Consider the following 13,699-nt stretch of genomic DNA (forward strand, 5'->3'; position numbering starts at 1 on the left):
TAATTTTTGTAGTCGGTTTTGAGCAGATTAGGTCTTTTTGTCCTGAATTCGATTGTACCTAGCCATTTCTCACCCCTACTTTAGCTTAATCACAATAGTTTGTTAATTGAAGCGAAAATTAGTAAACATATCATTATTCTAATTTATATTTATGTGTTTTATACCTCATCACCAAACTTACCTATGGCCATTCAACAACTTTTGTTCTTAGTCGTGGAAAATAAAAGTTTCCTTAGTAATTTAATGATAATACTCAACCAAAATAATTTATAACAATAAATGATTGTATAATATTTATAATTTTATCATGACAATAAATTTAATTTTTGAGTATGGACTATAAGTTTATCACATTTTGTTAGCTATATTATATACATATACTTGGTCAATCGGGTCAGTAAGTGACCCATTGATTTGAAAGTGTGTTGCAATGAAAAACTAGTCATTGAAAGATAAAAAATCAAATTTAGTCCTCGAATGTGCAAAAAGTGTGACATATTGGTCGAGGCAAGAGGAGAGGAGGTTTCAGTTGCTGCCATTGAAGGATTAGGTCACAGAGATGAAGAAGAACCACTTGGTTTCAATAGCGCTGGAGGGAAGGTTGTTGATATGGTTGTGGTAAGAGTATAGGGGAAATGAAGAAGAAAGAAAGAAAGAGCAAAGGGGAAAAAAAGGAGAGAATAAAAAACAAAACGTTGCCGTCGTTAATCACCTCTGATAGTGATGATCAATGACCTACTATAATTTTCAAAAATAACAAATTAGTCTATAAAAAATTTGATAACAAATTGATCATGTCGAGTCAACAATCCAAGTGTCATTCTTTCCCATGACATTAAGCACTGACGTTAAACATAACAGATGAAAACTAAGAATAAGACTAATATTGCAATTTTTACACATTTAGAGACATTTTTATTTTTCATCTTTTGGGGATCAATTTATCATTGTCTCGCACTTTTAGGAACCTAAATGGTTATTTATCTTATAAATTTGTAATAAACCTATAGACAAATTAATTAAAGTCTTGGAATTTTTACGCATATACAAAGAAACATAATTCTTAATATTTTTTTGATAAACATGTTATTTATATGAAATATTTAATGACTTTGTTGATGACTAATCTCCGTGAGGAACTTAATTGATTATCTTTCGTGAAATTCTCTCCTTTCAATAACATTTTTTTTTCCATGAACAAGGCTCAAACTTGAGATTTTGTTTAAGGAAATCGAATTTAATACCACTTGACGTTGTTGGTAATTCTTAATATATTTGATTTCAGCATTTTTCAAGCATAAGACTTATTTGAAATAAATAATTAAAGTAGAAGGTTCAATTTAATCCAACCAATATTTTAAGGGAGTTAAATTAAAAGGTAATTGGGTTGGGTTGACTATTTTGGCATCCCTGCTTCTTCTAATGCTTCAACGTGGGTGTGTATCCCGTGTCGTCTAATGCTTAAGACTCATTCTACAAAGGTTTATGCAAAGGATATTCATAACTATTAGTATTTTATTTTATTTGGATTCAGATGCACGAATCAACCGGCCCTTGTCAAATGTTACATGCATACAATTCCAAGGTACGGTCATTCATTTGAAGGGGCAGGATTGAAAGCACTTTATTTATTTATTCTTTTCTAAAAGAGGAAAAGAAGATTGAGAGAAATTGTGGAATAATCACTTTTCAGCCATTTGCTTAAAGCTTAGGCCCCTGAAGTTAAAATAATTCCAAAGGGTCCTCATACATATTCTCTTTTTTGTTTTTGGTTGGAATAAAATTTAAGTGAGTTGAATATGAAGACTCACGAGAGTCAAGACAAATTTCAAGACTTAAAGAACAATTACACACTCATACCTACTCTAATGTGTGTGCTCTTGTATTAAAATGACGCATAATGTTCAAATTTGGATTTGCCACATCTTTGTCATACTTATATTATTCACCATCCTTATTTATTTTTTGTATATGTTCCTCTTGGTGACAATGAAATCTAAAAGTGCTACAATGCTGATACAATGACACGTTCACGTTAATTATTTATGTCAAAACCACCTACAGCCATTATGAGCTATATGCCCAATAGCATGTTGGGTCTCTTTTGTTCCAATGTAATGAAATTTCAAGGGAAAAGCTCTTGGTATTGCTTCTCTTTGTGTTCATCAACCTTCACCTCGCATCTTCTCAAACTTCTGTTTATAATTGTGTCCTTAATATTCAATTTTCTTCATCCTTGATTAATTCAAATTGTGAATTGTACCATTGGGGAGGGTTTACCAATGGCTGTTGTGGACCATATTTTGATGGTTACCTATATGACTTGGGGCCGAAGGCCAACCAAACTGGAAAAATATTCTTGAATTCCTCGGAGCAAAAAAACTGTATAGCATCAATGGAAGCTTTTAACAAAAAATTCACTTGTTATGGTATAGAGAAGATAACAAGTGGAGTTGGTGGTTGCTCTGATTACACCATCACAGATGTTATTAGTAAAATTGGAGACAACTTTAGGAGATTGAATGAAGATTGCATGCCTTTAAGCAGAAATGGTAGGCCAAATGAAACTTGCACTAAATGTTTGAAAACATGGGAGGATATCATTGCAAAATCAGACTCTACAAGGGAATCAGAATCAGCAAATGCCAGTGATTATCTTTGTAGGTTTGCTGTGCTTGTCTCACTAACAAGCACAAGAATTTACGATAGGGAGTCAATTCAGGAAGTTTATAAATGCCTTGGGGAATACAGCCATTCTTCAGGTGAGATCTAAAACTATAGTTAATTTCCATTTTTACTTTGATTAGCAAAAAAAGTTGAAAGAATTCTTTCTCCTTTCAATTCACCTCTTATACTTCTTAGAGCTAGTTAGTTTCAACTTTTATTCAAGAAAAAATATTCTTGAATATAATCTAAGTGATTTTGTAATTTGGATAAATTGAAGTACAAGTGTGAAGTAAAGTCTCACGTTGGATAAATATAAAAAAACTGAGTAAGTTCACTTGTGTGGTTGTTTATGACTCATTGGTGAAAATCTTTCCGGTATTCACGTCCCTCATATTCACAACAACATCTATAGAATTTTAATGAACTTCAGCTAATCTATTAATTTATTTTTCGGATATTACAGTTAATCAAGAAGTTAAAGTTAAGGCTAGTGCCAATGCTAATATCAACTCAAGTACATATGTTCTAGTTACTCATCTGATGAGAAGATAAGTAATAAGGAAAATGATATAACCATGATACCAAGAAGTTAAGGAAGCAGAGTGAAGCTGCAGAATGAAAATATTTGAAGAGATAACATGAAATACATTCAAAAGGGGAAACCTATAAACGGAAATTCTATTATGGTTTTTATTTTTTATTTGGGTTACTCCAGGAAAAGTGTACAAAGGTGTACTCTCCAACAATCAATCTGTTGCAGTGAAGCATGTCACCAATGAAGGTTACATGGAGACATTTGTCAGAGAAGTGAGAGTCTTTCCCATGTTAGACATCAAAACCCAGTAGCTTTGCTGGGATATTGTGAAAGTGAAGCTGAATGTTTCCTAGTGTATGATCTATGCCACAATGGAAACCTCTCAGAGTGGCTATTTGGTATCTTTCTTCCCTCTCTTCTATTCATTCATTCAAAATATCCTAAAGCTTCCTTCAGTGTAAAAAGTTCTTGAACACAAAATTAATACAACAGGCAATGGTAAAGTTCTTTCATGGATTCAAAGACTAGAGATTGCCATTGATAGTGCAAGAGGTCTTGAGTTTCTCCACACCTACCCAAATGGCTGCATCGTTCACCGTGATATAAAGGTATAGACATAACCCTTTGGATAAACTTATGTATAAGCACTTCTAGAAAAAGAAAATAAAAAAAAAAAAAAATAAGTTTCTCCATAAACTAAATTAGTTTTGCATGTTAAAAACCATCTTTTAAAGAAAGTAATAGGAAAGAGTTTCTACAAAATAACTTGTGGATAAGCTGAATTTAACTTATAGCAAAATTTATTTCATTATTCCTTCTTATTTTGTTATCCTTGAAGTGCTTGTGGAGAAGTTTATGCAAACAAACCTATATTATCTTTGTTTTTCCACCACTATCTTTCTACTATTCAGTTCCATTCATTAATCTCTTGTTATATACATGTTGTATTGTCAGCCATCAAACTTTCTAATTGATGCTAACTTCCAAGCAAAGCTTTCAGATTTTGGGTTGTCCAGGTTATGGACCTTGGTCAATCCTACATGAGCTCTGAAGTAAGAGGAACATTTGGTTATATTGATCCTGAATATAGGACAAATCACCAAGTAAAAGCCTCAGGAGATGTCTACAGCTTTGGAATAGTGTTATTGCAACTTCTATCAGGACAAAGGGTCCTAAACATTGATTTCCAGAGACCAATGTCCCTGGGTAAAATGGTGAGAAATTACATTCTAAGAGCTTAAGGGTGCTTGATTAGTGACTTTCTTAATAAAAATTCAAAAGTGCACTAAAGGTGTGTTTGTTTTAAAACTGGATTTAAAATTAATTTTAAATTATGGTTTATTCATTTGGTTTCTATAACAAAAATATTCTCTTTTATTTCACATACTTAAAAACATCTTTTAATCATTACAATATAATTTTTAATCATTTTTAGTCTCTACACATATCATTTTAATATCTTTTAGTTTTTCTGAGAACTGAAATAGATTAAAAATAATATATAAAGTAACTAAAATGTGATGTTTTTAAATATAGGAACTAAGTAAAAGTTTTTGTAACTATAGATACTATTGAGTAATTAAACCTTAAATTATAGAACAAAATTAGATATGTATACAAGTTAGTCTCAATAATACATTTTACACTAGAGCATGCGTTCAGTATGGAAATTGATTTTCTCTAAAAAGAATAAAGAAGCCTTAATAAAGTCTTTATACTTCACAAACGTGGTCCATGATCACAGCTAACACTTCCTCAATTCCTCCAGAAATGTCGTTAGAGGGGGTGATATTTCAGAATTTGCTGATCCTAAACTCAAAGGGGAGTATTCTGTTGAAACATTTGACATTGTATTAAAGCTAGCTTTGTCTTGCATAGGGCTCAAGCGGCAAAGGCCATCTATAGAGCAAGTGTTATATAGCCTAGAAAAGGCACTCGATATCTCTTTATAAGCAAAATTTTCTAGATCCTGAAGGGTATAAATAAGGGTTAAAAATTGTTAAAACAGAAGAGTGGCATGATCAAGTATTTTTTGTGTAGTAAAAGGCAGGATGCAATCTTATTTGGTGAATGTAGAGAGATGAATTACAATACTCCATTTTTATTAAAAACTTATTATTATTATTATTATTATTATTATTATTATTATTATTATTATTATTATTATTATTATATGTAATAAAAATAAATTATATTGCGCCAAAAAATTTCAAATTAAAGTATTTTTTTGTTAAAAATTATTATTATTTGAGCAAATTACACCAATATCCTTTATGTTTGGTTGAATTACACAAAATATTCCTATTGAAAGTTGTGTAAGGATAAAAAAGTAGGAATATTTTGTGTAATTTGATAATATAGTATAATTTGCTCTATTATTAGTTAAATATAATAAATATAAATTATATACATATCTTATATAATATAAATTTATAAAATATAATATTATACATATATACAAACAAGCATGCCTATAAGGCCAAATAGGCTTTTAAAGGTTATTTTTAAAAGCCTTAAATTTGCCCTTTCAAATTAATGTTTTTTTAAAAAGTTTAAATTTAACCTTTTTAAAAAACATGTCAGATAATAGGCACCTAAGTTGTCCCGCCTATTTTCACTCTTGTCTACAAGAAACAAAAATCATAAATTACACAAAAGAGGAATAACACCTTCACTTTAAAAATAGAAGTGGTAAAACGAGCTATCTAACCCATTACCGATCACCCGATGCGGGCACAAGCTATAACAGACTAGACCAGAAAGATTTATATTTATGTTGGTCTTCTAATTTGATGCTCAAGTCCAATCACATGTGAAATGCAAATTTTTTAAATTGGGCACACTTTTTTATAGGTAGAAATCGAAAAAAATTGTCACCTCGTATAGAATATACAGATACAAATTATACGGTCAACAAACTCCCAGAATTAGGAAATCTTCCAAATCCTGATCATGACTTTCTATTCTAAATATCTACTAGTATACAATTATATGAGACTTAATGTGGGTTGATCACATTTCCTAAATATTTACATATTCTCCTAAATATCTTCAAATATAATTTCATGATTACATGAAATTCTCCTCATATATTCCTATTTCCCCCCCCTAAAAAACGTTGAGATTCATGACACCACTTCTAATTGCCGGGTGCAAATATGTTCAAACACGTGACAATTGATAATCCAAAGTAGGGGATATGGACATATGGTAATAAACGGTAAAGCAGCATAATTTTCCAAAGGCTGTGAGAAACTGGACATATGGTAATAAACGGTAAATCAGCGAGTGCTTAACTTAATTGCTCTCGTTTTTCTGTCTAGTTTTGGCCTAAAAAATACCTTTTTTCTTTATAAAAAATAGTTGAATAACATCGTTTATATAAGTAACATTGTTCATGTTAAAAATACTTGTATAAGAAACGTCATGTTAGATGGTTAAATATTATTAAACAAAATGTTTTATTGTTAATTAACTTGCACAAACAATCACAATCACATTAGAGATGCTCTAATCTGATGGTTAAATCTTAGGCGAATAGACCTAAATTTTGTGGTTAGTTATTGTCTTTCACTTTTCACCAATAATATAAGTAGATAGAAAATGAGACTTTTGATGTAAATAATACAAGCAAATAAATTATTTATGCAAATAATAGAAACATAAAAATATTTACGTAAATGATATAAATTACTGATTACGATAAGAAATCGGTTTATGGAATTTCTAAAGTAAGTTTTTTTTTATTATTATTATTACAACACTACTATTATGAAATCGATTATTGGGAAACCAATTTCATAACCTGTGTTTTTTTTTCTAACCAACTTTATGAAATATGTTTTCTCCGAGAATTGATTTCATAAAGTGTTCTTTTTATTTTTTTTAAAATTGTTTTTATTTTTTTTCCTTTTTAATTAATTATATTTATGCTTAAATTTTCAGACTGAAAATAATTTTTAGTTTGAGAACACTTTGTATTATTTTTGTTATTTTTTTAAATATTATTTATTGTTTAAAATGAAATAAAGTTGATTTAAGAGAAAGTGTTGTTAAAAAATAATTTTAAGATGATATTTCTAATATATTATTTTATTGTTTATGTATTTTCATCTTTACCATGTTTTGAGTAATAATAATTTTAATTTTTATAGATTATAGTTTGTTTTATATAGATTTTTTTATCAATTATTTATGAGTCTATTGTCCAATATAAAAAAAATTAGACTTATATAAAAACTTTAATATAAAATAGATATGTAAATAGATTAATAAACCAAAATAAACATTTAAATAGATTAAATGAAACTTAAAAATAAAATCTATAATAGTTAATAGAACTCTTTAAAATAATTTTTTGCATATTCATAATTATATTGCACGTCTATCTTTTTTAATGTTAAAATAGGTGCTAAGTTCATGCATAATTTAATAGTATCATGATTATGTTGGCAAAATAAAAAAGAAACACAGTTAGGTATTGATTAATTTGGTCCGAGCTTTTTTCTCCATAAACTCTGTCAAGTTGTTCATAATATCCGATCCTCTAAAACTGTGCAAGAAAAAGTTGATTGTGTATGCTATTAGTGCAAGAAAAAATTTGCATAAATTATATCCAATTATATTGCATTAATTAAAATTAGTTAACAAATAAAAACCTCGTGTATTATTCAATTTAGCACATCTAGATAAATTTCACGTATTCAAGAAGCCATTAGAAATATGGTTTATGATATCAGCCAAAGGCAACCGAAAAAGAACTACTATAACATTTATTTCTGTAGAGTTTTTAGCTTGATAGGTTCAAATTGATTTCGATTAATACATAAGTTTTTAGTAATGTTATGATGACTAATTCTTATCACCTTACAATATAACAGAACTAACAAAGTATAATATAAGTATATAACTATGATAACAATATCTAGTAAATCAAAACAACAAAAGAATCCTGAGAATTATGGTCAGAATTTAAAAAATTAAAATCAAGCTAAAGCTCAAACTTATAATCTATTTTGTTGAGATAAAAGAGAATTTAAAAGGAGTAAAATGAACAATAAAATAAAATAAAATTTACATTACACTTTAATTTAAATTTTTTTATCTCAATTTATTTTCATTCCACCCTACCAAAACACTCTACCTTAATTTCTCTAATTGTATAACATTAAATTCTAGTAGAGGAAAACCATCCATCAGGCGATGGAGACATGGTTTAGTTCAACCCCTTTTTCATAGATACACGCAAGTTGGCCCTACTTGCATATATTTGTCCATGCTATTGCTATCAATATCTCTACCTTTGTTTTCATTCACCTATTTAAGATTCAGTAAGCAATTGAGTGACTCAAGGAAAATGTATTTCCATGCCATAAATATTATATTTGCGTGTGACCACCACCACCTACATTTCCTTTTTGCAACAATATGATTCACACGGCGGTGATGAAGAATAAAGGTTTCATTTTTATCTATTTTTTCTGGTTTTTTTTGTCTAATTTTTTGTGGTCTAATTTTGTGGTTTGATTCCTGGGAGAGGCTAACGGCGGTGCTAAAAGTCATGGCGCTTTGCCCATGCAAGGGTTGCAACAATAGGATTCACAGGGCGGTGTTGAAGAATAAAGATGTCATTTTTATCTTTTTTTCATTTTTTTTATAAAATTATCTTCGATCATTTTTGCTACAAGAGTTGTTGCTGATTTCTTTTTGTTTCTCTTCTGTTCTTTTTCGTTTTTTTTTTAAAAAAATGATCTTCTACCATTTTTGCTACAAGAGTTGTTGTTGATTTTTTGCAACAATATGATTCACAGGGCGGTGTTGAAGAATAAAGGTCCCATTTTTATCTATTTTTTAACCTTTTTTTGTCTAATTTTTTGTGGTATGATTTTGTGTGGTTTGATTTTTGGGACAGACTAACGGCGGTGCTGAAAGTGACGACACTTTGCCCATGCAAGGGTTGCAACAATAGGATTCACAGGGCGTTGTTGCAGAATAAAAGTGTCATTTTTATCTATTCTTTTTCTTTTTTTGGTATGATTTTTTGTGATTTGATTTTTGGGACAGACTAAAGTGACAATGGCAGTGCTAAAGACATTTTCAAGGCAAAGTTGATATATTTTTATGGTATCTGATTTTTGTGGTATTTTGTTAAATCATTGTCACCAAAGTAGATACTTTCCCTTCTGAATGCTAATATCTATTATATATTTCCTTTGTTCTATTTAGATACTATGAGCAATTTGCAGAACTACAGCTATGGGGTAAGGATGTGTGGGTAACGCTACCTAATGTTTTTTTTTTTGTTTTTGTTAAATTATTATTATTATTATTATTATTATCATCATCTAAATTGATATTTTGATTTGATACTTTCTAGCAAAAAGCACTAGAATGCCATAAATAAAATATATGGACTTGAAAATAGATACCATAAAAATGTCTTCTTGAAGTCATTTTTATTGTACCCATGTGATCAACGACATTTTCACGAAGTTGATATATTTTTATGGTATCTGATTTTTGTGGTATTTTGTTAAATCATTGTCATATTATTATTATTATTATTATTATTATTATTATTATTATTATTATTATTATTATTATCATCTAAATTGGTATTTTGATTTGATACTTTCCAGCAAAAACCATTTTAACGTTGTAAATAAAATATATGGACCTGAAAGTAGATACCATAAAAATGTCTTCTTGAAGTCATTTTTATTGTACCCATGTGATGAAAGACATTTTCAAAGCCGAAGTTGATATATTTTGATGGTATCTCCATTTTTTATGGTATCTGATTTTTGTGGTATTTTGTTAAATCATTGTCATCAAAGTTGATACTTTCCCTTGTGAATGCTAATATCCATTATATATTTCCTTTGTTATGTTTAGATACTATGAGCAATTTGCAGAACTGTAGCTATGGGGTAAGGATGTGTGGATAACGCTAAAAGCCTTTGAATGCTGTAAATAAAATATATGGCCCTGAAAGTAGATATCATAAAAATGTCTTCTTGGAGTCATTTTTATTATACCATGTGATGAAAGACTGCAGCTAATCCTATGTTTAAACACTTAAATATTTATTGAAATTCAATTAGATTTTAGTATACACTAAAACTGATAAATATTGCTTATTTATGTGGTCGGAATTGTTTGTTATCTATTGAGCACATTCACTAGCTTTAGCTGTGCAGCAAAAATTTCTATCACAATGTTTTTGTCACTATTGCATGCCCACTCAAATTGACTTAATGACATTTTTGTTTGGTATAATGGCAAACAGCTGCGTTTATGGCTTTTCTTATAGCTGAGGATTCTAATGGGGCAATAGATTAAAAGGAGTTGAAAAAGTGTATGTTCAATGGTGTTCTAATAGCTAATAGCTGTGTTTATGGCTTTTCAGCGGTGTTCATTCATCCCCACTTTTCTTTAACACCATCTTTCTGTTTGTTTTCATTTTTATATTTTTTACGATTGTTCGATTCTTTTGGTGTTCCAGGGAGATCGATTGATATCATCCCTTTGATTTTCCAATTCAACGAATAATGAAGAAAAGTGTGGTATTTCCTGTTTCCACTCCTTTTTTCCCCTTCTGAATGCTAATATCTATTATATATTTCCTTTGTTCTTATTAGCATTTCAGAGGGGCACAATAAAGTAGTACTATGCCGTTGTAAATATTTTAGATGGGCATAATTTTAGAGGTGACTCACTATTGTAGCTAAACAATTATGATGTAGCTCACTTCGCAGCTAAATATATAACATGTTTTTTTAGACGGGCGTAATCCTCTATGAATATTTTCCTACTTGGTTTTGGGGTAACTTATTGTAATTATATATTTTTTTGTTATTTGCATTAGCTTTTGACGCTTAGCTAACCTCTTTGGCCTTACGAGGAATCCAACATTTTTCCTACAAATTCTCATTCTCACTGTTATTTCTATTTTACTCTTTTTTCCTTTTTTAAAATTTGATTTTGCTCTATTTGGCAAGATTCAGTTTCAGATTTATTTGTCTTCTGATTAAAGTTTCAATAGTTGGAATAAATCTTTTAGAGCTTTAGCCGTTTAATCAAATGAAAATTCTCTATGAATACATAAACAAAATTGAGTTTAGTGTGTTTCTTGCTGAGTTTTGTTCTTGGCTATCCCGTGGTCCTTTCTAATAGTATTCAATTCGTTTATTGCAAAACACATTTTGATAGACAATTCAAAGCCTCCGCTAAGTATCATCCATTGCTTTCTGTTCTCGCCCTAATTTTATACATTGTAGCTGCACATTATTCTAAGAACTTCTTTATGTGCAGGGTATCTTGGCTGAGATCCTACACTTTGTAATGGGGAAAAGTTCCATCTGAAATATGATGAGTTAGGCGTCATTTTACACTCCCATAATTGCACCAGAATGTATTCTCTGTTATTTTTATTATGTAACACTACTTCCATTTTACAGGACAAATATATTATTTTGATTGGACCAGTTGCTATTTGATGTAAAATGCACGACCTCTGTATTTTCAATGGGAGCTTATGGATCAAAAAGCAGGGGATGACTAATGGCCAGACATGCTTACATGAAACTCATTTTATGTGTTCACCTGCTACACCATTATGATATATGCAATATGTTATGCACAACTGAATATTTTTATTTATGTGTTGTATAGCTTGGTTTCTCAACTCGTTTTATGAATGACAGACACATATAGTGAAGAGTATTTTGTTTATCACATTTTATTCTTTTTCTATTTTAATTTATAGCAATTTCTGGATTTTGAAAGTAAAAAGAGCTTGCATATCGATGGTTTTTTGGAATATATTGGTTGCAATTTTAAAGATTTTTCCTCCACATTTTATGTTTAATGTGTCTATAAAATTGAAACTCAGATCATGCAAGATTTTAAAATTTCTAATTTTAATTTCAATTATCATATCATTAAGGTTAATATATAATACTTTAACTGTTATTATTAATTTATTTATTCAATTATTAACATGTAATCAATTAATATTTATTTAATTTATTCAAAGTTGGTGCTAATAGTAATAGTAAACATATTATTCCGATTGAATTTTTTAAAATTATTTTAATTGTTATTGAATCAAATCATTATAACATACAATAATTCAGCATCTTAAAAATAATGAGTTTCGTTACATTTATTAGCATATAATAATTGATTACTATATATAACAATTCATTAAGTATTAATATACACGTAATTAATTGTTGGATCATCGTATCATATTTTTGTCATTATTATATTTGATTTATTATATAATTAAATTCAATATAATAATATGTTAGTATGCATATAAAAAAATTAATTGTATTTATTATTTATTATTTGGAATCAATCAAAATTAAAACATGAGGTTACCACATGTCATCTTCCCATTTAAAAATTATTTTGATTAATTACAGAATTATTTGGAATCAATCAAATTCTTTGAATCAATCGAAATTGAATCGCTATATATTTTGAATTAATCAAATTCATATTTAAAAGTATATTTTATCAAGCTAGAAATGAAACAAAAAGTTAGAAAGATTGAAAAGACGTTTCCATTAATAGGTACTTAACACTCAATTTTAAATGTTATATGGAAATTATCATCATTTAGACGTTGAGTTATTCCTAATTATTAGGTTCTTAACAATCAATTTTAAATATTATCGTATCAATATTAACATATTATTAAAACCAGTAATCATTGTCAATTTATTAAAGTTTAATTAATAAGCATATTTTATTCGTATTTTTGTTAGTTTTCATTTCAAATTAATAGATACTTAACAATCAATTTTAAATATTTTGTTAGGATATGAAAATAATCATAATTTTCAAATTAATAAGCATATTCTATATGGAAATAATAATAATTTAGACGTTGAGTTATTCCTAATTAATAGATACTTAACAATCAATTTTAAATATTACACTATTAATTTTAACATATTATTAAAATCAGTTTCAGTTTTGTATTTGTTTTTGTTATATTCATTGTCAATTTATTCATGTTTCGTTAATAAGTATATTATATTCGTATTTTTATTAATTTTATTTATGCATGTATTGGGCGTGTCTTTCTTGTGAAAATTTGTGCGAGCGTACGGGAGAGTATTAGAAAGGTGATTTATAAATAATAAAAATCATTTAAGGATTCAAAATATTTTCTACAAGCAACAAAAAGTCATGGGTAAGTGTCTATTCTCATTCATCTATTTTTGTGATTAAAAAATGTGCACATGTAGTATGATACAAAAAAAGATCAACAAATATTGATAATCCGTCTTTTGTTTAATTTAGGGGAAAAATTATTAAATTATATTAATAATCTGTCTTTTGTTTATTATGTATCAAATGTATCTTTTTCAGTTACATTTAATATTTAAATATTATATTTTGTTAGACTTTATACTTAGGTTAGTTGAAGGCACGAATTAACCCTAATATCTTTTCCTAATATTTGTTTGTTAACCAATCAAA

General features: G+C 28.5%; 1 protein-coding gene across 1 annotated transcript; it reads left to right on the top strand.

Annotated features, from left to right (window-relative positions):
• The first annotated feature begins 2,395 nt into the window (after window positions 1-2,395).
• LOC114424179 (probable receptor-like protein kinase At2g47060) lies at window positions 2,396-9,170 on the top strand. Its single transcript, XM_028391034.1, has 6 exons — window positions 2,396-2,762; window positions 3,131-3,181; window positions 3,383-3,448; window positions 3,695-3,810; window positions 4,219-4,416; window positions 9,114-9,170. Exons 1-6 carry the CDS (start codon window positions 2,396-2,398, stop codon window positions 9,168-9,170), a joined length of 855 nt encoding a protein of 284 aa, XP_028246835.1.
• Window positions 9,171-13,699: the final 4,529 nt, after the last annotated feature.

This window comes from Glycine soja, chromosome 8, assembly GCF_004193775.1.
Source record: "Glycine soja cultivar W05 chromosome 8, ASM419377v2, whole genome shotgun sequence".
Taxonomy (NCBI): domain Eukaryota; kingdom Viridiplantae; phylum Streptophyta; class Magnoliopsida; order Fabales; family Fabaceae; genus Glycine; species Glycine soja.